This window comes from Uloborus diversus, chromosome 8 (assembly GCF_026930045.1).
Source record: "Uloborus diversus isolate 005 chromosome 8, Udiv.v.3.1, whole genome shotgun sequence".
NCBI classification, from domain to species: domain Eukaryota; kingdom Metazoa; phylum Arthropoda; class Arachnida; order Araneae; family Uloboridae; genus Uloborus; species Uloborus diversus.
Window position 1 is genome coordinate 114,391,328 of NC_072738.1, and position 25,507 is coordinate 114,416,834.

The 25,507-nt window shown below is 32.5% G+C and overlaps 2 protein-coding genes across 2 annotated transcripts in view; both read right to left on the minus strand.

Moving 5' to 3' along the window:
• LOC129227456 (CYFIP-related Rac1 interactor B-like) overlaps positions 1-16,960 on the minus strand; it is a 38,211-nt gene extending 21,251 nt beyond the window's left edge. The window contains exons 1-4 of the mRNA XM_054862018.1: positions 16,890-16,960; positions 11,040-11,128; positions 4,561-4,682; positions 1,993-2,098 (exon numbers count right to left, since the gene is read on the minus strand). Of these exons, the coding sequence (XP_054717993.1) occupies positions 1,993-2,098; positions 4,561-4,682; positions 11,040-11,109 (298 nt within the window). The 5' untranslated portion in view covers positions 11,110-11,128; positions 16,890-16,960. The remainder of the gene's footprint in view (positions 1-1,992; positions 2,099-4,560; positions 4,683-11,039; positions 11,129-16,889) is intronic.
• On the minus strand, positions 15,958-16,785 carry LOC129228550 (elongator complex protein 5-like). The gene has a single exon (XM_054863232.1). It carries the CDS (start codon positions 16,783-16,785, stop codon positions 15,958-15,960), a length of 828 nt encoding a protein of 275 aa, XP_054719207.1.
• Positions 16,961-25,507: the final 8,547 nt, after the last annotated feature.

Sequence of the window (25,507 nt, forward strand, 5' to 3'; positions counted from 1 at the left end):
TGCAAGAGGCAAAATTAAAATTTTGGAGATAACCAGTACACATGATAGGTGAACCCCTCCTCTGTCTTGAAGCAAGAGCTAGCACTAGTAGCCCTGGTACATGCACAGCATGATGTAGAAAAATTTTCAATGAACGCCTACATAGGACCTTATGTTTAAAAGCATTTTACTCATAACTTGAATAAGTCCCCTTCATTTCTCACTGCCTCATGTTTAGTTTATTTTCTGCATAATGTTCATTGAGTTGATTGCCCGGGAAATTCTGAAATGATGGGCCTGCTCACCATTTAAATTTCTGCTCAAGTTAAAATAACTTTGGGAAATTATTAGTTATGTACAAGTAATCATAAAAGATTTCTGCTAACAAAGTCATAGCATAGTTTTCCAGCATGTGTACTCGGGGGTGTAACAAGGCCGAGGATACAATAATATTGGACTTGGGAATATATAGCCTCTCTAAAACTCTGAAAATTCCCTTTTTGATCACAGAAAAGGACTAAAAATAACCATAACTCGCACAAAGTTTAACCTCCCTCCGAGCTTTTTTTCTAGCTGTGCCACTGTGTGTACCAATTCTGTCACCAAAAAGTTTAACCACCCCCCCCCCCCTTCGAGCTTTTTTTCTAGCTGTGTCACTGTGTGTACCGATTCTGTCACAAAGTAACGAGGCGTTCTTTTTATCAGGCATCCATCAAACACTTTCAGAAAATTGATATGAATAAACTTCAAACTAAAACTTAAAATAAAAAATACATAAGTACTTACACTTAACTAATCAGGGCTTAAATTCGCATGGGAGCTTGTGGGAAATGAACTCCTGGACTTCTTTTCAATTTAATGAGAATTTTAGACCAAATTCAGGTTATTTACTAGAAAAAACAAGCTCTATGAGCAATAGGGTGGCTCCCACACACTTCTACTATTGGAAATTTAGCCCTCCTGTAACTAATAATAAACTGAAGTTATTTAAACGTAAGTACATAGCAATGCAAAATTTTTTTGGGGCCATGGTGGCCTGATCTGTAAGGCAGCAGACTTGTGATTGGAGGGTTCCGGGTTTGATCCTAGTAAGTTGAAGATCCACCGTCTTCATTAATGGTGACTGGAGGACGTTAAATATGCTCGTGGTCACAAAGTCCACCAAGTGAAAAATCTCTCGAGGTGCTGGACCAGGGATTGCTCGGTTTTTGGTCTGGATGAAAAAATTAGGGGTGTCTTCAGGGTCCCATCCAACTGTTACACCAAAAATAGTGGTAGATATGGGGGACTCTGGAGTAAGTGCAAAAATTTAAATATGCTATGAATAAGAGTAAGGTGAAGAACAAGGCAAACCAAGTTGCACGCAAAGAAGAACACTGTTACAACTCAAAAATTTTAGGATGGAGAAAAGAAACTAATTTTGTAGATCAACACATTTATAAGCCATCATTAAAAGCAAGTTATAAACTTTTCAGTTCACACTTTTACTAATATTTCTAAAATTAACAGTCTCCCTTAGTTCATATGTCAAGTCTTCTGAAAGATTAATGCAAAAAAGTCATACTTCTATAAATAACTATGACTTTTTGAGTTGTGCCATTATTTTTCCAAGGATGCAGAGTGATAGCTTAAGTATGAAATACTAAAAAGGTACTTTTCCATTAAAGATTGGCTAGGCTACTTGTTTAGTTTCTACCTTGGGGACACTAGAAAAATTGCTTAAAGCAATAGGGGGGTATCTACAAGTCTACGGCAATCTCAGAATTTAGAAATTGAAATTTTTGAATGATGCCAACTACAAAATTTTTAGTTTGCAATAGTGATAAATAAATCAAAACTGCCAAAAATAAAAAATATGTCAAGAGAGGCCCCTGTTACGGAAAAGAACCATTGAAAAACTAATGTAAGAAGTTCAATCGAAATGTTAAATTAAAGTATATGTGAAGCAAACCCCCCCCCCCCAAAAAAAAAAGAAAACACCAAACACCTTTTAGTGATAAAGAAATATACTACCTAGTTGTTGTGAAAATTCATAAAATTCACGAAGTTTGTGGACTAGTGGTATCACAGCATCCCAAGCTCTTATTTGAAGTTCTTCATTATGAGGTTTTGCTATAGCCTGAATCATTAAAAAATTCTTAGTTAATTTTAAATAACTCATAAAACTATAAAGTGAATTACAAAGACAATTTTTAAAGACAATATTGAATCTTAAGAAAATACCACTTCAAAATTATATATTTATACTTTTTATTAAACAAAACAAATGAAATTTTGTGCAGCAAATAAAGCACATTTTTAACTTGTGAACACAGGTTCTGAAGTTGCATGGAAATGTTTTGTGACTTTGCAGAAATTAACTCATGTTGAACTGTTTTTATTAATTTTTACATTTTTCAATTACATGAGATTGCATTGTTTGTAATAAATTTAGTGCTTGAAATAAATTGTTTCTGATGAAACAAGTACATTGGAAATAAGTTTTAGTTGACTTTAAATGAATAAAAAGAATTTGGAGAGTATAATATATAGGATGGGCTGAATAACAAATAAAGTTTCGACTGTGAATTCTAATGAGGTATTAAAGTTTGTACATTAACACAACAGAAAGATATTGAACAAACGAGCAGATGTGTGCATCACATGACTTCCTTTTACTCCAACTTAATGATAATAGTGCCTCAGAGTAAGCAAAGAAACAATTTAAATGTTTTCGTCCTAAGTTTGTTGCGAATCGAGGCAAAGAAAATGTTTTATACAGATAAATTTTCCCAATATTGGCAGTTTTGATAGTTTTGATGTGAGTCAACGGTCAAATCTCCAAAAAAAAAAAGAAAAAAAAAGCCAAATTGAAACCAGACTTTAAAAAAAAATTTATTTGAATTTTGACATCTTGAATTCAAATTATGTTTTTCGCAATCCCAAGTGTGTGTATGTGTGTGTAGGCATATGTGTTTGTGTCTGTGTGCTGGCATAAATGTGTGGGTAGTTGTGTGTGTGTGTAGGTGTCGGTATGTATGCATGTGTGTATGTGTTTGTGTGTAGGTGTGTGTGTGTATGCGCGTGTGTGTAGGACATGGATGCAACCTGGAGACGGCTTTCGCTATAGGAGCAGTATCGTGAGGAGCCGGTCAACGGTGATGGTGCGGAGGGTGGCGGTGGGAAAATAAAATGATAGCACGGCAAAAACAGTCAAGTGAGAACAATAAGCAATCGTGATTGCTCAAAAAAAAAAAAAAAAAAAAACACCGTTAAATTTGTCACCAAGTTGGCGTCAAAACTTGGTGACCAAAAGCTTGACGATATATTGCCAAATTACAACAACACTTGAGTTTGCATTGAAATTAGCAATGATTTTACCCCAAAAAAGTGTAAAAGACCCCCTTTGGAATATCTGAATGCAATCAAAAGGGAAGATGCACATCTAGACCCCACTAGGAGTCTACACACCAAATTTCAACTTTCTAGCACATACCATTTTTGTATTATGCGAGATACATACATACATACACATACATACGGACATCATGAGAAAACTCGTTGTAATTAACTCAGGGATCGTCAAAATGGATACTTCAGGTGTCTATACGTTTTTAGGCATATATCCACGTGTGGTCGGGTAAAAAAAAAACTCAATATTCATTTGGGGGCTAGCAAAATGGAAATTAAGGTCGATTTTTGAGTGAAAATTTTTTCACGAATACAATACTTCCTTTTTTGTAAAAGGAAGTAAAAATATGAGTGACATTTTCCCTCGGTATAAAACAAAGTTTGGAAAAAAAGGCATGACAAAACAAGTTGACATAAGTGTATTTTCTTTAAACAGAAGCCCAGTGGCTTAGTGATAGTGCTTCGTGCTTTCATGCTGCAGACTCTGGTTCAATTCTAGGGTTGAGCACAATCAACTCAGCCTCAATGGGTTGATAGCCTGCTTTGGAACTAAACAGTGGGGGCTCTGCGTTCAGCTAACCACCTAACCAGAACATTTGCCTTTGCATTTGCAACAGAGTTCCCTCAGTCACAAAAACTGAGATGTTTACAGTACAGTAGGCCTTGGCCCCCATGTGCCACTTTCTTTATGGACTGTTGTGCGACTTTCTCTAAATATAAGAATTATAAGATGAAAATACTGGCTTCCTATTGACATAACTAGCACTGCAATATACCAGACAGCCTGGTTATCCTATCCAGAGACTGCAGTTTCGTTCTTATTACAAACTCTTCAGTCTGGATTAATGAATAACCAAGCTGGAGGCAGATGTTAACTCACTGAAGATGAGAGTGCCAACAAACTGGTAGATGAAGTAATTTTATCTTACCAGCAAGTGTCCGCAGCACGGTGTGGTTTAACTAGTGAATTGAAAGTAAAACTTGGGTATTTAGCAATAAGTTAGTAATTTAGGTGTGGTAACTTACTGCTAAATGACAAACATTGACTTAAAATTAATGAAAATCCCATACAAATAACTATTTAGTTCTTATTGTATATTTGACTGCACAGCTTTTAGTTTGAAAAAGAAAAAAAATTTTTGTCAAAAAGTACACTTAAGCACAAATAATTAATAAATAAAATTTGTTTACCTCCCGAATAGCATGTCCTGCTCCTTGGTATAGTTGAAGTTCAAGGAGTATTCTCTTTGAGTGTTGAAGAACCTTGTGAACTAGTGCATAAGTTTCTTCTTCCATTTGTGTTGGTTGAGCATCTACAAGTAATTTAAATACATCAGAGAATAATAGTGAATTTAGAAAAATTTACTTCAGAGAAAAAAATACAACATTTACTTTTTACAGTTTGTATTACGATTAGGTACAGGTTAATCATGTTTCAATTTCACTTTTCTATTACATTCCTGCTATTATATGCAGTAAATTCTTGATTACCAGCGGAATAGGGTAGCATGGTAACCGCGGATAAGCAAAAACCACAGATAATCCGAATAATAGGTAAAAAACAATACTACTGTATACTACAGCTAAGAAATAGGAATAACATTCACACTTACATTTAATCATAGCTAACAACATTGCTCTATCACATCTACTAACACTGAATGTAACTAATAACATTGAATGTAAAAAGTTTATGTAAAAGGTAAAAACAAATAAAAACAAAACCTTAAGTTCAAAAAAAAAATAATTAATGAGTTTTAAAAAAATGTGAAAAGACCTGCGAATAATCCAATCGCTGATAACTGGGAGTTTACTGTATTTCTATTACGTACTAGCCGCCTGCGACGACCAACTGGTTCGCCTTCTTACGCCATTCGCCTTTCTGTGCAAGCATCCACTTACGGCGGCTGTTTGGCTAACATGTCATTTACCATTTTACTTCAAGTTTGCCGCCTCCGGTGGTTGTTTAAATAAATTTTGCAGCAATATTAATCAATCCATCTCTATCTTTTTTTGTGCCATTCATTTTTTTGGCAAGATTGCCGCCTTCGGCGGCTATCTACCTTTACTACCTATCTCTAAATTTTCTTATCCATCTCTATTTATTTTAACCTCCCCGCCCATTTCCTAATAAAAACAAAGATCACTCAAAAACTGCTTTTTTTTTATTTAAGTAGAGCAAAAAAAAAAAAAAAAAAAGCTCAAATTCCCCGCAGTGTGCAAAAAGTAACGTTTGACAAATATAAAAAAATCTCAACTGCTTTTATTGAACTAAATGCACACAACTATGAAATGTAACTAATATAGGTACAGCAAACGGTCCAGCTTGGGGGGGGGGGGAGAATGGAAAAAGAAATAAATGCAATCCCTAAATAAAACAAAAAAAAAAAAAAAAAAAGAGGAAAGAAAAAAAGCAAGCGCTGCCGGAAAAACACGTGGTCAACACGCCATAAAATGTAGAAGTAAGCTATATAGGTAGTAAGAAAAAAGATTAACATTGCTTACGATTAAGATTCCATCGTAAATATCGAATCGAGATCCAAGTAGTGACGTCACAAGCATAAAAGATTGAACAACATTTTTTTCGACCGATGCATGAAAAGACATGATGTGTTTAGCATTGAAAAAATTGTAAAAAAAAAAAAAATATTGTGTATTTTTAATAACTTTTTTTTCTGAAGAGGAAAAAATGTTTTTACTATTATCAACTTAAATTTTAGAAATGAGGCTTTGATTCTTCTCGCAGGGTGATATTAGAAAAAAATAAAACCCAGAAAAGAATGCAAATTAAAGGTTTTTTCAAAAATTCATAAAAAATACAAAAATTGCTCAATCTTCAAATTTTTTCATTTATCATATTTAAAATTACATTTTCTACACTATAGTACAAAAAATATTTGTGTGGTGCAATTGGTTTGGGGTCTGTGAGGTAAAAAGTACTAAAAAGTGCAAAAAAAAAAAAAAAAAAAAAAAACACATAAAACATTAAATTACTTTTTTTTCTAATTAAAATATCAAAAATCGAAGCCCGAGGTGCACATGTTCTGCAAAAACTGTACCTGTATACCAAATTTCATCTTTCTAGGCCTTACCGTTTTCCCGGAAAGCGCGCCACACACACACACAAACATCGTATTTTATTATATGTATAGATTCGTGCACATCAGATTCAGTTTAAAAAAAAAGCATGTTTTTTCAAAGTCTGTACTGAAATTCTGTTTACACCCAAGTGTATTATTGGATTTTCATGTTATACATATGGTTTGCAACTCTTCTCATTATCAGCTTTCGATAAATTGTTCAAACATTGTCAAAATAAAGCATTAAATTAAAATATTTAGAATTATTATAAACTGCTTAACAGGCAGAGTTACATGATTTACAACATACCTCACCTTCAAAGAGGAAGAAAAGACTTTTTGTATACAGTGAAACCTGTGTAAGTTGATCACCTGCGGTGCACTACTTTAGTGGTCAACTTACAAAGCTTGATTTATATGATAAGGGCTAATTCTGTTGCTGAAAAAAGCGGTCAACTTAGACAAGTGGTCAACTTACAAGGGTGGTCAACTTCACACGTTTTACTGTACGTCACAAGTGCGATTATAATTTTATAATATAAATCAAAACAAATTTCATTAAAAAAAACAGGGATTAAAATTCAAGCTTTTGAAATTGGATTAATGTTTGGAACTGTTTAGATGTGAGAGAAAATTGCAATTTAAATTAAGAAGCGTAACTTTTTGGGTATTCTCACATTGTAAAAGTTAAACCTTCAGTGTCAATTTTTCTCTACAGCTTGTCCCAAAATCTTTGAAACTGTTTATTTTGTTATGTCCCTAAATGTGAATAAATGTTAAAAAATTTAACAACTGCTTTGAATCCTAATTAAGCATGAATTCTCTCTCTAAGCAGAATAGTATAACGAGGCATCAGGAGGAAGTGCCGACCAAAACTCGCATTTGGAGCAATCTTGGGAGCAGGAAAATAGTGAGTTTGGAGCAGTAAAACGGTGAATTTGGAGCAGTCTGGAGCAATAAAATTGCAAACCTGAAGCAGCTTGCAGCAGCAAAATTTTAAGTTTTGCAACAATTTGAAGCAACTACGTACATTTCACACACATAAACATGTGTGACATGATAAAATAAAAAAGAGATCAAGAATGCAAGAACACCATAACTACAAAATAATTGAAGCTCTCGTAATTGCATTCATTATTATTATTATTTTTTTCTCTAATATTTTTCACAAAATACAAGCCCTGTCCTGCTCTACTTTTTTCTTACATTTCTTCTGATTTAAATTTAGTTCATACATTTCCTTTGCTTAATATGTCAATGCTTTGGTGCACATTTAAGTTATAGTGCTTTGATACCAATTTTTAAAATTTGTTTTCTTTTATTTAGTTTATTATACATGTAAACGACATCAGATATCTATACATATAATAAAATAAGATGTTTGTGTGTGTGTGTGTGTTTGTGGCGCGCATCCCGGGAAAACGGTAAGGCCTAGAAAGATGAAATTTGGTATACTGGTGCAGTTTTTGCTGAAAAAGTGCACCTCGGGCTTCGATTTTTGATATTTTTATTAGAAAAAAAGTTATTTAATGTTTTATGCGTTTTTTTTTGCACTTTTTAGTACTTTTTACCTCACAAACCCCGAACCAATCGCACCACACAAATATTTTTTGTACTATAATGTAGGAAATTTAGTTTTCAATATGATGATTGAAAATTTTTTGAAGATATTGCAATTTTTGTATTTTTTATAAATTTTTTAAAAAACCTTTATTTTGCATTTTTTTCTGGGTTTAGTTTTTTTCGAAACCCATCCTGCAAAAAGTATTGAGCTCTCAATTCCAAAATTTTAGTTGGTAATAGTAAAAACATTCCTCCCTTCAGAAGAAAAAAGCTTTTAAAAATACGCAAAAGTTTTTTTTTACAATTTTTTAAATGCAGAACGCGACGCGACCTGTAAGCATTGGCCGGCTGAGTTCCGCACTTCCTCATCACGTGACCTAACTGAAATCGTTTGCTTTCTCTTCACTTTTTTTTTCCTTTAACTTTCAGAGATTTCATACCTTTATTTTTCCAACTTTTTTTTCTGGACGTTTTGCTATATTTATTTTTGGTCAAATTTTTGTGCGCATTTTAATTCAATAAAAACGGTGTTTTTTTTTTTATCTTTTGCAAGCGCTGCTTTTTGCACACTACGGAGAACACATGGCCTTTTTTTTTGCGTACAGTTTTAAGTAAATAATTAAAGCCCGCGGTTTTTTGCATGATTTTTGTAGGGATTGGTGGTTAGGTTTGGTAGATAGAGAGATGATATTAAGTGGGCAAAAAATGTTTTTTTTTACAAGGAAAAGGATTGTTAATTACTATCAGAGATAGATATGCATGGATCGTATAGATAGATAGATAGATAGATAGAGAGAAAGAAGAGTGGACAAATATAGAGGTGGATACAGTAGATAGACAGTAAGAAATAGAGGAACTTCAACGGGGGATCAATAGCCGCCGCCCCCACACACAAACACATACCATGACTTTGAAAAAACAATGCTTTCACATAAAAGTTGAAGTGCTTTTTGTTATTTTCCGACAAAATTTGCATGAAGAGTATGCCCTTTGTGCCTCCCCCCCCCCCTTTAAAAATATTCCAAAGGACATATAACTGAAGATAGATCTAGAAAATACTTCATTCAACCCAAAATTTATTTAAGCAGCCGTCGATGGTGGCAACCTTGGCGTAAAAAGGCGAATTATAATGTTGATGTATAAAGAAAAAGATTGATTAATACCATCGACAAAATTTTTTAAGCAGCCGCCGAAGAAGTCAACATTGGCGTAAAAAGGCGAATGATAATATTGATATATAAAGAAAAACATTGATTAATACCGTTGCTAAATTGTCTAAGCAGCCGCCGAAGGCGGCAACCCTGGCGCAAAAAGGCGAATTGCGTAAAATGCCGGACTAGCTGGTCGCTGCAGGCGGCTAGTATATAATAAAACTCAAAAAGGCTTTAAAAAAAATGTTAAAATTCAGAAACTTTACCTCAACTAGTTACAAGTGTACAAGTAGTACTAGTTAAAGAGCTATTGATTATTATTTTTTTTCCCTTTTCTTGATCTGTGTAAGTTATTTACATATATTTGACTTAATATATACTTTTCGGCATATATGTTATATACTGAACTAATTGATTAACAAATCTGAAGATCAAGTTAAGGTGACATTAAAACATTTTATTTTTAATTGTTTGATATATTTAATAAAAAATTTAAAAAAGGAAATTACAATGAAAAAAAAAAAGATTTTGAGAAAAGGAATTTTAAAATACATGTGAAAATATGAAAAATGTAAAGACAAATTTTTTAGACAGGCTAAGAATACGGAAAAAATGCCTGAATCTGAGAAACTTGTAATGTCTGCACACTCATTACCAAAGCATTAGAATTCCCCGATTTTTGCTATCTTTAGTGTCTCTAACCAAAATTAGAGATCAATTTTCTGTCCTAAAATCTTAAGAAATCCAAGTTTAAAAACTGGTGAACAATATCAATTTTTAAAGATGGCATTTGCTTAAATCAATTTGGATACAACTGGATTGATATTTTCGAGTGGGAGTGGCAAGAAGAAGAACTTACAAGTTTCCTTCTTCTGAAAACAAAAGATAAGAATGGTTGAAAATTATGGTCAAGACAAAATTTTTCAAGTAAAAGGAACAGAATCACATAATAAATTAAAACGATTGCGTTTTTTAAAAGCGGATGCAATCGGATTTTAAAACAAGCACAATTTTTAAAAAATTATAAAAACAAGCTCCAAATGAATAAACTTGATGATAATCTGCAAAAACTGCCAATCATACAGAACAAATTAAAACATTAAATTCAAAATCACACTTTTGCGGCAAGTTCCTCCGATTTTGGCGCAGAGAAAGTCCATTAAGAGGTCTTTTGCAGAAGTTTGGCGCAGGATTGGCAATGGGCGCAACATGCACATCCTGGCATCAGTATTTCTGAAGTTTTCAACTCTTAAGTTTAAGCATATAATAAAGAATTCAAATCATGCTGTTAAAATATCATCAACATGCATTCACCCACTTCAACTGATTACTGCTGAATAATTTGAAGTAGTAAGTTTTAGTTCCTGCTAAGGATGCAAAAAGATAGTACATTTTGCTTTTGAATTGCTATGAATGAAACAGAAAAGGTTGTAATGGAAAAATAACTTTTACAAAAATGGGCTTTGCTGTGGTACATATGAATCGTATAGCTGCAAAAGTAGGTATCTCCAAAAAAATATTTTTCTAGAAAAATCTTGCATGTCACGAAAATTTTGGCTTATCGGCATAATATTGAATTTTATCAAAAAAGAATTTAAAAAAAGATCAATAAAATAAACAAAAAAGTTTATCCAAACAAATAGTTGTAATAAAGTGTCAAATCAAATTTCTGCAACAAACTTTGAAAAGGAAAAATAAAAGTACGTAAATATGTAGCGATAGTCTGCAGATTTCCATGTCAAAACTAAGAGAAAATACAAGTAGTTATCCTTCAGAGCAAGGAAAACTAAAAATTTTATAGATGATAAAAAAAATATTGAAGAAAATTTTCTAAAAAATCATAAATCTTTTTAGATAAACAAAATTATTTTCATACTTTCAAAGTCAAGAAAGACATCATATTTTGGAGTGTCATCTCTAGATAGGAGTCTAAGAAGATTTCCCATTCAGACTAAAGGAATATTTCTGCAATTGAGAATTAAATTAATATTAGATCTATTTCCAAAAAAAAAAAAAAAACAGCCAAGTAACAGTTATAAAAGTTAAAATACATTCATATCTGAAGTCAAATACATGTTTTATTATTTAATATTTTGTATTGGTTTCAAGCTAAAATGTTATGGCAGGCGAATATGTTCAATGAATACAATTTTCATATTGGTAGTAAATTTGCAAGGATGTTTTTTTTAATTTCAAATCGGTTTTTTCAAACTAAGTGTTTCGAATTTTTTTTTTTCTTTTTATGCAATAGTAGATAAGTTCTACAATACAAGTCCTTTTAGAAAAAAAACATATAGTGTTGATGCTTGTGAAAGATTTTTTTGATTGCTAATTTTTTTGTTTTATAAAAGATGCCGTTATAGTTCTAAGAGCATAGTTCAAATATGTAAAATTAAGTGTCATGTGCAAGCTTCTAAAAAGAAACGAAAACAAAAATGTTTAAAGAAGGTTTATTTCGTATTAAATAACAAACATAGTATATTATAATAAAGTTAGAACTTAAACTAGAGTTAACTAATTATTTAAAATACTCAACTCCAAGTTTAATTTTTCAAACAATTAAAAAAAAAACATGTATTTACTTTTCACTTAAATAATTTAGCTTTTACAGAACAAAATTCTATGAAGAAATAAAAATTGGTAGAATTACGGCAATGAGGCTGTTGGCCAGAATTATCAACCATTTTAACACCACAAGAGGGTTCAAAGTTCCATTAGATGCTAAAAATTCTACCAAAAGAGTTCACACTATAATGTAAAAATAATTAGAGATGCACTGAATACCAAAAATATTCGGTCCATATTCAAAACCGAATACCTAACATTTGTTTAAAAATTTTTTTCCTGTAATATTTGAATGTAATGCCAATATGAAATAGAAAATGTTTATTTATTTTGTGAAATGTGAATGAATTTTCATTTAACATCCATAAATTTATCTGCATTAAGTAAGTAAAACTATTAAGTACAATACAATTTACTAGGGTGACTTTCTGCTATCTTAGTTACTTTAGCATCTGATAAATAATTTTATCATTAAAAAAAAGGGTAGGTATATTCATTAGTAGAAGCATTTGTACCCTATATGGATTTTCATGAACAATATTTTTCTTGCTTATAAACATGAAATTTAACAGTGCAAATTATTCATCTAAAAAGCCTCGCAATCCGCAGAAATAAAGTTAAAGGCCCCCTGGCTTGAAAACCCTGGAGCAAAACTTTAGAAATTAAAATACTGAAAAACGTGGGTGCCCATATGTAAAATTTTAAACGGGGGGTTCAGACATTTCCCCCATGGTTTAGCAGGATATTTTCTTCTTGGAAACATTTCAGAAGATTGGAGTTATTCAAATTTTTGACATTTTTAATAACTTATTCACCAATGGCTGGAAAAGAACTCTTTTTACATTTTTGCAAAAAAAAAAAAAAAAAAAAGTCCTAATTTCTAAGGGGAGGGGGCTTGAGTCCGCACTTGTCCCCCCCCCCTCCCATATGAGCCGCCTATGCTGCAAAAACTTAATATCCAAGAGTTTTCATTGTTTTAAAAAGCTGCATACATTACATGAAAAATTGAGCTTTTTTGTTTCTAGTGACTGTATCATTTTTAAATGAGTTAATTAATAAGGTTATACATAGCTTTTTTCTGACACCTAATGTAATGTGTCATAAGACTTTAGAAAAATTGAAAAGCAACTATACTTCAAATTTAACTTTTGATTGCTTTCTCTTGCATTAAAATAACTTTGAATATTGTTGCCTCAGAGCAACATTAAGACATCTAATCCCAGGAATAACACTAAGATATCCTACTGTTGCTCTGAAGCGACGATATGATAAAATAAGAAAGAAATATTTGAATTAATTTGGGGCACTTTTTAGATAATGATTTTTAGAAATTTTATTTTCAAACCCAATTTTCACCAAACTTAGCTGAACATGTAATTTAGACATTTTTGCTTCAATAAAAATTATTTTAACCATTATTTCATCAAATTAAAATTTTCATTAAAAAAATTAAAAAGCCATTATAACGTCCCAACCTGTCCCACTAGGTGGGGCACCTTGGGACACGAACAATAATCCTAATAATTGAAATCTTTTTAATAATATACAATTTTCTGCTGCTGTTTCAACAACAGATGCATGAACAGCAGGGAACTTCCTATTTTCTTTACTAGATCTCGTCATTTTTGTTAATTTAATACTTTACCTAGGAAGAAAAATCAATTTTCTGTAAAACAATAACCATTTTCTCAATTTTAGTTCATTTAAACTTATCAGATTTATTAAGTACAGTAGAACCTCTGTTATCCAAAACTCTCCGTTAACCAAAGTCGGTTTTAATTCACTTTGTTTTTTCATTTTTTATTATCGTCTAAAATTTTCTCTTAACGAACATCCAAATTTAAATCACCCCCCCTCCCACATTTCTTTTATATACCAGTCATCCTTTTCAAACTAGGAGTGCAGAAAAATATTTTGAAATTCCTTCTCACAAGCTATATTCTTGGTAGGAATGTACTCTTCCCCACTTTCAAACGTTCCTGTTCTAAGCAAAAACACTTCTCATTTCAAAATTTGGAAGGTCATACTGCTGAGTCCCAGAACAATCAAACGTTATTGCACCGTCTGATTGTAAGCAAGTGCAAAGAATCACCTCTTTTGTAATCTCTAAAACAGAGAAGTTTTCTTCGCAGCAGAATTTAAAAAGGAGGAGGTCACTTTGTGTCACTTATCCTTTGTGGACAATTTTATTCCAGAAAAGGAGAAAGGAAGGAAAACCCGTTTGCTGTTCTCGGTCACGTTAGGCAGCTGGCCAGAATTCGAAATTTCCGAGCTATTCTGTTGGTTCTCCTTTTCTGCTGCTAAATTTTTGATCAAAATTTTCTTGATTCTCCCAAAGAAATGATGATGAAGATGAGAATGATTCTGGAATAAATAAGATAAATAACAACAATGCTTTTGAGAGTTTCTCAAAAGATCTTGTTCAGTTGGAACAACAGGAACAGGTAATTCGTCTGAACTCATGATCTTAAAACTTTGGGATAGAGCTGCATGGCAAAGAATGGCCAATTTGTACCAGATGAAGCTTCCATTTAAAAAACTGCAAATTTTGTTTCAGAAATGAATTAATTTTCATTTATAATTTAAATTTATTTAACAGTTAAAATAGCCATAACAGTTGAATGGCGATACTACATATTAAACTAGATAATTATAGATGAATTCTCGATTATACGAAATTTTCGATTATCCAAAGTAGGTTTGGTCCCAATTACTTCTGATAATCGAGGTTCTACTGTACAATGAAATAGATTTTGTCTGTACTGTACATTGGTGGAGATCCTTGGTACAGTGTCACAACCTGCCCCACTTAAGATTGTTGTTACATATCAACTTCTTAAAAGTTAGACTTAGCAGCACAATACATTTTTTAACCTTAAAATTGATACGAAAGGACATGTTTTAATTCCCCAATGCTATGATTGAAATGATTTCATTTCCTACTTAAAATTTTTAATAATAAAACCACCGCCTATTAATATAACTCTGAACCTTTCAAAATAAAGAAAATTAGATCAGTCTTTTCCTGTTCATGCGAGAAATTCCAAAGTTAACTGAAGAGTAGATCCTGCTGTCATTGGTGATGTCCTAAAACAATTAATTTCTGTTTACAAAATTAAAGCTGAAATTTATGATGTTCCAAGGTGGGCCATGTCCCAAGGCGCCCCACCTTCCCCTATACTATGGTATTACATAGTAACATCATTTATCATATAAAAGTATATACAGTGGGACCCCAATTTAACAAACCTCTATTTAAAGAATTTTGTGTTTTAGCTCACTTTTCTTTCCCCAGACTGAAATGCAGACACAATCCCCTATTTACCGAATAATAAACCCCAAATTAACAAATTATTTGAGAGACCGAAATTTAAAAAAAAAAATTAATTTGAGTTTGGAACTATTGCATTGGCTTCTAAATGATATATCCATCTTGTGCGAAGTAGAAAGACTTTTTTTGGAATCGGCAATGTTTGACAGACGAGTGGGCAACCAATGAATAGCCTTTCTGCTGCAGAAAGCGATAATGAAACTGTCATTAAAGCTGTTACTTTTTGCTTTACATGAAATGGAAACTGTAAAAACCTATCTCATGCAGTAGGCTGTAAATGACAGTATTTTCTTTTCTCCATAAAATCGAAAGAGAACTATTTTGAGTCAAGTATCAAGAAAATTGTCAAAATCAAGTACTCCGTGCAACAAAATTTCAAATTAACTAATGTGTAATAAGTTGCGGAATCCTGAATAAAAAGTGTACTATTTCTAATTACGGATATTTTTGTGCAGTTGCTTATTGGGGCAACTGCACAAAGTGCAATGTATTTTATAAAGTGTAATTTTTTTAAAAAATTGCACCCCAATATTACAAGTAACCCCAATTCAATGTAAAAAAGTTTTGGTCCCAATGAATTCGTTAAATCGGGGTCCGACTGTATATTTTTCCAATTATCAAACATTTAAATTTGTTTGCTATTTGGTTGCCGAATAAAAAAGAATTTGGCTGAACTAAATAGTCGTTTTGTCTGCCAAATATGTATACCGAATATTCAATGCATCTCTAAATATAATCCTCAGACTTCAAGTCTTGATTGTCAATAGACCACACTACCGTAATCCTACCTAAAACTCTAAAAAGAAAAGAAATTAATCAACTAATAGATGTTTGATTGCAAGAATGATTTAAAGCTCATGAACGGTCTTTTGCAACAATAAGTAAATAACTTCAACTCTCAAATATCAAGATCATCATCTGGATCATCTTCATCATAATATTCACTTTCCAAAATATTCTGGATGATAGCATCATCATCAGTTTGCATCTTCATATAAGGTAGCTGAAGCTGACTACGAGCTTCTATCTCACTTTGTTTTAATCTCAAATTGAATGGCAAGTTTTCGGTTGGATCTGGTTGTTTCACTGCAACAGGATTGTGGGATAGTTCAATGTCTCGCAAAATCACAAAATCATATGATGGTGATATTTTGCATTCAGTTAGTTGCTTAGATACTTTGCCACTTGGGTAATGAACTGTAGAAATAAAATTGTCGCCTTCGGCAACAGAATCTATAACTGTTGTTGCAAGTGATTCAATTATATCACTTTCACATGCAGGGTGAACATCAGCATGAAAAATAGCAACAATTTGCAACTCTACATTTTGCTTCAAAAGCTTATGAAATGACTTGTACACTTCATTGATTCCACTATTGTACAGCAATGGAGTTAAAGAGCACATAAAAACTGTGCCTTTATACTGGACTAACTGCTGACAGATCACATTTATGGAAGAAAAACAAGTCTTTTCTACATTTGAATCCCAACCGTGTGGATCAGAAACTGCATCAATTATTTCTGCATTATCGGTATTAACATTTAGGTCAAAAAGTAAATCATTTCTGCTACGTTCATACGAATACGCACGCAAACATTTTCCTTCTTTAATGCATAATTTAAACAATGTTTTGTACATTTTGTAGCAACTGGACAGTTTTGAATCTTTGATAACAATGAATTTCGATTTAGGATTTTGATGAAGTGGTTCTTTATTGAAATACATATTAGCATCTACTATTCAAACACAAGAATATTTCAAATATTAACACTTTAAAACAAATTGCATAAATTTGGAAAACTGATTCAATATGAATCTCAATCACTTACAAAAAATATTTTGAGTAAATGTGAGTATAGTATCATCAAAAATTTTAAAATACACAAAAATTTTAATAAAGTTTCATTAGTGATTCAACTTCCGATCATAACTATCGTTGCCAGATTCTATTTGGCTTTTTTAGCATAGCCGTTCATTTAAAGGCGTGACATGTGCAGACCCTGCTTGCAAGACGTCACTGGAGGTATAAAGCAAGCGCTCGTGACGTCATGGTAGATGCGAAGTTTCGGGCGGTTGACAAAGCATTGAAGTTTCCAAATAGGCTGAAACTGCAAACGAAGGGCCGTGGTAGCCCGATCGGTAGAGTGTCGGATTCGGGGCTGGAGGGTCCTGGGTTCGAACCTCGATGGTCGAAGACCCACCGTCGTCATTAAAGGGGACTGGGTGACGTTAAATATGCTCGTGATCTCAATGTCCTCCAAGTGAAACGATACCTCTGGGGGTGCTAGCACTAGGTAGCTATTAGCTCCTGGACTAGTTCTAAATTCTCATTAACTGTTCGATCCGGTGATGGTGCTGCCATCTATCGGTAAATAAAATAATGGAGGCAAGGCACTTAGTATGCAGTCCTCGACATAAATACAGTTGTAGTCAGTTGTGATTCTGAATAGGAATAGGAACTGCAAACGATCAGTGATGGGCGTTTAGAACAGTCCTAGTGTCCAATTTCGTAATATTTTTATTTATAAAAAATACATAAAAAGATATTATGTACTTAAAAATTGAAATATGTTTCTGTTCACCACATTACAGCCCACAATTTTTATTTTAAATTTTCTGGGTTTCAAATGTTGAATAAAAGGTGCAATGGTTAAATAAAAATTACACATTAATTTTGAGGAAAAATAAAATTTTACTTTACTGATTTTTTAATTACAATTTCATGTTATTTTGTGTTGTTCAATGCGTGCATGTGCTTATAATTTGCATTATTCTAAGCACCTTTTGATTTGGAAACGCAATTTACAAGGAAACAATTTCGTTGATCTATTTCTTCTTTATCAAGCCAAAAAATCATTGCTTTTATTTGAACGTTAAGCACACACATGAAAATATCTGTACCTCAGACTAAAGTAAGTCCAAAAATTGCAATTTTAGTGCATTTTTTATAGCAAGGGTCTCCAACCTTTTTAACTCAAGGGCCACATTGTAAATATTTGGATACTAGGTGGGCACACAATCCAGCAATCCTCCAGTTCAGATGGTTATAAAAAAAAAAAAAAAAAAACTGATGCGTGCATCACATGACTTCTTTTACTCCAATTCAATGATAATAGTACTGCGGAATAAGCAAAGAAACACTTTAAATATTTTCACCCCAAGTTTGTTGCGAACCGAAGCAACGAAAATGTTTTATACAGATAAATTTTCCCAATATTGGCACTTTTAATGTGATTCAATAGTTAAGTCTGTAAATATCGCCAATAGTAACCAAAATGAAAACCCAAACTTGGCCCAAATTTGTTGCCAAGTTAACTAAAAAACTTAGCGACCAAAACTTGGCGAAATATTGCCAAATGTTTGCCAAATTAGAACACCACTTGAGTTTACATTGAAATTAACAATGATTTCCCACCAAAAAAGTGTAAAAGACTCCCTTAGGACATCTGAATGCAACCAAAAGGGAAGGTGCCCAACTAGACCCCACTAGGAGTCAACATACCAAATTTCTGCTTTCTAGGGCATATAGAACATACCGTTTTTGAGTTATGCCAAATACATACACGCATACATACGTACATACGGACGTCATGAGACAACTCATTGTAATTAATTCGGGGATCGTCAAAATTGATACATTCGAGTGGCTATACGTTCTTAGGCATATATCCACGTGTGGTCGGGTTGGAAAAAAAAAAAACAAAAAAAACTCAAGATTCATTCGGGGGCAAGCAAAATGGAAATTAAGGCCGATTTTTGGGTGAAATTATTTTCGAGAATACAATACTTTCTTTACTTCGTAAAAGGAATTAAAAATAATTGAAAAATAGAAGCTTTGCCTCAAACTTTATTTCGATAGTTTTTTTGAATATTTATTTATTTAGTTTTTGCTTTAATCAACTATTTTCATTCTGATTTGAAGGGTTTTTTTTGGACTTATTTCGCCTCGGAGGGAGTTTTGACTTCTTTATATCCTAAGGCTCTTTTTTGAAAATCCTTGTTTTTCTTCACATTTTACGGAAAAGTTATATATTTTTAAAGATGAACTTTCTCTTATTTTACTTAAAAGTTAAGGACAAAAGCAGCAAGTAAAGATGAAGCTACTATTTCGTATTGTTTACAAATTAAGCATTTGCTTTAACAATTTGCTGTTTTTTTTTCTTAAATCTTTTCTTGATCTTGCTTGTTTTTTAACGGCTTGCATTTTTTTTTCGCAGCCCTTTTTGTACTTTTATTGTATTTCATTCGCTTCAATGTATATTTCGTTGTTGATGTTTGTTCAACTTGAAGATATTATCACCAGCTTTCTAGGCTCTCATGAGATATTTAATTGTTGCGTTTTGTTCCTTATTCATTTCACTTCATTTGTATTGTTCAATATCAAAATGCTTTACTTACTGCTGTTCGAACAATTTGTTCCCTTCAGATTAGATTAGGCGAATCTAATGTATATATATATATATACATATATATATATATATATATATATATATATATATATATATATATATATATATATATATATATATATATATATATATATATATATATATATATATATATATATATATATATATATATATATATATATATATATATATATATATATATATATATATATATATATATATATATATATATATATGTAAGAACCGCCGCTCGGTTCTTATTACGAATCTTGATTTTCGCAAGCTGCAGTGTCGTGCCGTGATAAACTACCACGTAGGAAGAGGACAAAGTTACATTCACAATATCTTTACTTTTACATAGAATATACCAGCAGGAACTTCTCTTAACTAACCCTTGTTTAGTTGTGCCACGATTTTTATATAGGGAATATCATTAAAGGATTACAGATAATTATCTCTCGATCATGTGATCTCACGTGATCTATATAGGAGGAGCATATTGCAATAACGAAATATTATTGGCCTTTGCACCGCAGACAGAGGCTGGCTTAAGTCTGGAGGGAAAAAAAGTGTCTGGTAGGTACTTTAAGGGAAAACACATCTGAGCCTAGAACATAACCATATATGGTATGAGAAGCATTTAAGTGTGTAATAAATAATGTCTGTGACACATACGCGCTGACATATAAGTGAACAGAACTTAATATGGAAAAGGGCTAGCGAAGGATTTTTCATATTACATACATATATGTGTGTGTGTGTGTCCTTTTTTTCCTTCATTTGCATTTATTCCATTTATTTCTAAAAACCTTACAGTGTAGGTACAGTCGAGTCCCGACTTACGAGAGGGATGCGTTCCAAGACCCCTCGCGTAAGTTGAAATTTCGCGTTGTGGAAAAGAGTATGTGTAAAAACGTTTATGAACGTACCCAATTATTTTAGATACTTGTAAACACCACCTCAAACTGTTAAAAACCATTTCTTAACTATACATTACTGTTTCTTACATAAAAGACTGAATTTTTATTTGTATTTTAAAAAAAGATGTTTTATTCCACAGAAAATACTGCTACGATGATGATGCTACGAATGACTGCTACGAATGATCAATGAGAAAGAAAGACATAAAATAAACCAATACGCTACGTACAGTATGTAGTAAGAAAAACAAATGCACTATAGTTTTACTGTACAGTGGATCCAGTAATGATGTTTGTAACTTAAAAAAGTGAATATGATGATTTATGCTGCATGATCAAACCGTTATTCTTATATATCTTAAATACACAATACAGTTGCTTCACTAGTTCTTTAATAACCTATCCATCTATGGCAACACCCCTCTTCTTGGTTTCTTTAATTCACAACACAAGAGCAGATTCCATTTTCATAATTTTTGCACTTTTGCTACACGGTGAACGTTTACGGGTTTCCTTTTTTGGTCTTTTAATTGCACATATGGAAGATTCACTCATACCTAACTGTCGTACTATCTTCGATTCATTTTATAGTTGTTCAAGCACATTATCTTTAGCTTTTCTTTAATTGTCAGAAACTTTCTCTTTTTCTTTCTATCTTCACAAACTTTAGATGAAACAGCACTCTTAGGTGTCGTTATATTTCATCAACTTTCACATTTAGAATGAAAATAATAAATGGAAAATGAGGAGGTATATATATTTATTTGTATAATCGATGTTCAGTGTAGTACAGTGTGGGAACTTCCGCTGTCAGTGATGCTAAAGGTCCATTCACCAAAAGAAAAAAAAAAATAGTAGCCAATAACAAAGCCGATATTTACACACTACGATTTCCTTCCAAAAATTTTCGTATTGCGGGTGAGGAATTCCTGTTAGGACTAAAATTCTTTACTGGTGAAAAAATCGCGTTACAGCTATTTCGCGTAAGTCGGATCGCGTTGTAGCGGGAGTCGACTGTAATTGATTTCTCCTAAAAGTAAACCCTTTCTTCGTACTTAGAGTTACCAATTACTAAAACCATCAATGAAATCTGGAATAACTTTTGAAAATAACAAAATAAAGCTGAAAATAGATTCATGTCAAAATTTAGTACCTGCACAGCTCTGCTCGTGACATAACCCAATAGTTTAGAAAAACTTAGCTTGGCAGCGTCATAATACTGTGATTCACTGCTCTGGAGTAACTTAACTGATATAACTGGTGTAAAGTTACACATCGTTTGTGGTAGGTTACATAATGGTAATGTAACTACAGTGTAACGTCTCACTAATTTCTGCGTAAGGTTACACCAGAATTTTTGAATGCTTACAGAGAAATTGCATTTCTTAAAAGGTTACACATTAGCAAAAATTAAGCTTTCATCTGACTTTCTTGACCGGGTACTCATTTTTAATGGTAAGAAGATCTATACTTCAAGTTAACTACTCGATGGTTTAAATTATCCAGATGTATTAAACGCTCAAGTAATAATTTCTTTCTAAACGTTTTAAATTGAAGTACAAAAATCAGTTAGTGGGTTACAATACTTGAAATTTCATTACAACAGTATACAATAAAATCATCCTACAAACCCCTTCTTTACCGCTCTTGCTTTTAACTATTCGTTTGTTCAATATTTATCAAGTTCATGCTTTTTCACAACCGATATACTCCAATTATTTATTTATTTTAATACACAAACAAGAAATTTTTACAGCACTAAGAGAGGAAATAATCTGAGTGTTGTCCGAACTCCCAACGCGAATCTCACAAACAGGTTACAAAGCAAGAGCTTTTATCAGTCGGCCACAAAGGCCGTTTTTTCGTTTCGCTGATAAGAGCATAACCTTCTATGTGCCGATTCTGATCTTTACGCATGCGCTTTGAATTCTACTGAAACCATAGAGCAAGGTTTCTCCAGTAATTTGAGTTTTTAAAACAATGATACTACTCACTTCAGAATTCGTGTAACGTTGCCTTGCACGTTACACATTTTTTTTAAAAATTTATTTATTGTTTTGTGCTGGATGCTGTTTTGCCTAAATAGGATTGTGCGAAGTCAAGAGGGTTGGATATCATTTTAATGAAATCGATCCCGGGGGACGAGGACGAGGAGCCAGAGAAGTCATTGCTCCCGCTACCGTCCAGGAGAAGCACCCGCGCGCGGAGGTTTGTGAACCGTAAAAAGGATAGGACATCAACTACAGTCAAATAAAAACAACACAGAATCGTGATTGCTAAAAAATGGGAATTTTATAGACTAAAAGTTTTGAAATTTAGTCTTGCAGACGTAGCGTCCTGCCTTTCAGACATCAGATTAGCAGTTTGCCAAAGTTCACCACTGAACATTTGCCTCGACATCGTACACACTGAACCTGTCATTTTAAAAAGATTTCTTTTTGTTTTCCCTCGTACAAACTTTTAGACAGAATGAAATTTTAAATTCAGTGGATCTTTTATTTTTCCATTCAATATTTGCTGTATTTTCGTCACTCTGTTTTGGGTAGAAAGTTTTTTTTTTGCAAATGTTGGTAGCTTTTATTACGTTTTTTAAACACTGATTTTTTTCAAACTTTGAGGACTCTTAATCGATTTTCATAATGTATTTAAATCTTTTTTTTAAAATAAATTTATTTGAAATACACATTTTTGTCGCTCTTGAGAAGATAATTTTATTATTTATTTAAGATTGGCTTATTTTATAATTACGAAATTCGTCTTAATAACTTGAATATACATTCATTGAAGGCTATTCTACGGTTAAAACAATGCGAAATTGCTCATGTGTGCGATACTTGACTCAATATTTCTCATTATCAACTGAAGCACCTAGAAACAAAGGAGTGTAAGGGTCAAAATTAAAAATGTGGCGATAACGCGTTCAATCGGTTGAGAGATGGATTATCGACGATGGAGCTTATGGTTGGCCAACGGTAGGCAATGTTCGCTTTGGCAACCGTTACCCAACCATCCATTTGCCAACGAAGGGCCAACGATCTGTTACAGTGCCTAACAATTTTGCAACGATGGCGTATCGAAAACATTCACGGTTGGCCCAACCGATGCCCAGAAACTATAAGACCATCGTTGGCTCATCGTTCGTTGCCAATCCACCATTCCCTATCGGTTTCTACCGTTAGCCACTGTTGGCCAACCATCTCCCCACCATGCTACTTGGATTAGCACACGTTTTACTCTAAACTTAAAAAATCCGCTCCGAACTCTTTGCTTCTAATTGTCTCAATTTGTCTGGGTAATATATTGCCTTGTCTCTGCTCCTTCAGAAATTTTTCCAGCCTACTCGCCTTATGAAGTTACCAATAATCTAAATAATGTAACAAAGTTACCGTCCATAGTTTCATTTTGCTTTTCCATTGTACTGTTAGAAATTCTATCAGATTCTAAGTTAGTGGTTCAGAACCTTCTTGAGACCATCGCTTCTCTCTAAAGGTTGACTGATACTTATCGCCTTCCCCCTTTTTTCCTTGAAAAAACCATAAACTGGTACTAGTGAACATCGACATTGCAGAGAATATAAATGCCGAATTTTAATTGGAAATAAAATGCATATAATAAAGCAATTTTATCCAATCACTTTAGAACTTAAAAATAAGAAATAAATAAATGAAAATAAAAAATATATAACTAAATTACTTTTTTTACGTTTTTTTTACTGAACTGAGAGCTACTTGAAACGAAGTACTTAACTAAGATCATTGACGCACTTTTCAGAAACAGAACTACATTTTTAATGAAATTTTCATTTTTAAATTGGAATCTGGGGGAATTCAAAACACTGACACAAAAAGTTTATGAATTTTGAAATTTCCATTTTTTGTAAAAAACTTGGCGATGAGTGATGAAATACTTTCTTAAGGTTCAACCAGTGTATGAGGAGAAAGCTCCAGAGTTGATTGTTTCTTTTTTAACTTGGAGTTTTTTTTTGTCTAAACTGTGGAGAATCAGTTACCTATGCTTTTTCGATTCCGCTAGTCGCTGACTTATCATTTTGTCTTTTAAATACTTTTCTCCCCGCTGTCGTCCCTTACGAATTTATCACCCCTGGAGGAGCCAAATTGTTTCTTTGAGGGTGATCGTCCTCAGGTTGGAAACATTGTCCTTAGCTAATGTAATTCTTTCAAAGACAAATAACTGTGCAGAGTTTAAAACGCTTAAGTACATTTTAAATATCGCGATTTTAAAAAAAACCGTAAAGATACTATTTTAAAAGTTTTTGCTTTAAAATAGAGACTTTATTTTCACCGCATCGTATTATTTTTCTTTCTTTCCTCTTTAAAAGAACTTTAATAATCCAGAAATGAAGACTTCATACATTAATGTTTTTAGATTTAAAAGAGAAGAATCGTCTGCTCTTTTCAACTATCAGTTCATCGAAAGAATTAAAATTAAAATATGTGAATAATCCTTGTCTTCTTCAATTATTTAACTGGTTAATTTTATTCCTTATTTAAACTAAATAATTAAAAAGCAGATTTATGCTCAAATTTAAAAAACAAATGATTTTTGAGTGTTTGTATATTTTAAAGGTTTTTTTTTTTTTTTTGAATTAAAGCCAATTTTAATCTGCAGATTTTAGCAAAAAGAAAAATTGTATTTTTAAGTTTAAATTGTGAATCGTCTGCTTCATTAAAGTCATTTACTTAACTATGATGATCAAAGAAACAGTTTATTTCATGGAATATCATTATAGGTGTGAGCTTAAGTGAAATTTGAAGCTCAAAAATATTTTCAAAGTTGACTTTCGTGAAAATCGCTGAGCAAAGAGCGTTCAGCAAATTCTGGAAAAAGTTGTAAGTTATTGTTCATTCACTTTTTTTTTTGTCTCCTTTTGTGTTTGTATTTATTGATTTGAGAGATGTGGTGAGATTAAGCCTCTTGGGACTTGTGTTTGTATTTTTTGATTTGAGAAATGTGGTGAGATTAAGTCTCTTGGGACAGAGCAGTTAAATTTGATGTATTCTTTATTGTATGGATAAAGTGAGAAATAATTTTAAGATGTTTGTAATGGTCAGTTTTCAAAAGAAGTTAGTAATAGGCACTAAAGAATAAAACCTTTGG

Coding starts and splice junctions, on each gene's coding strand:
- LOC129228550 (XM_054863232.1), bottom strand. CDS start 16,785: ATGTATTTCAATAAAGAACCACTTCATCAAAATCCTAAATCGAAATTC.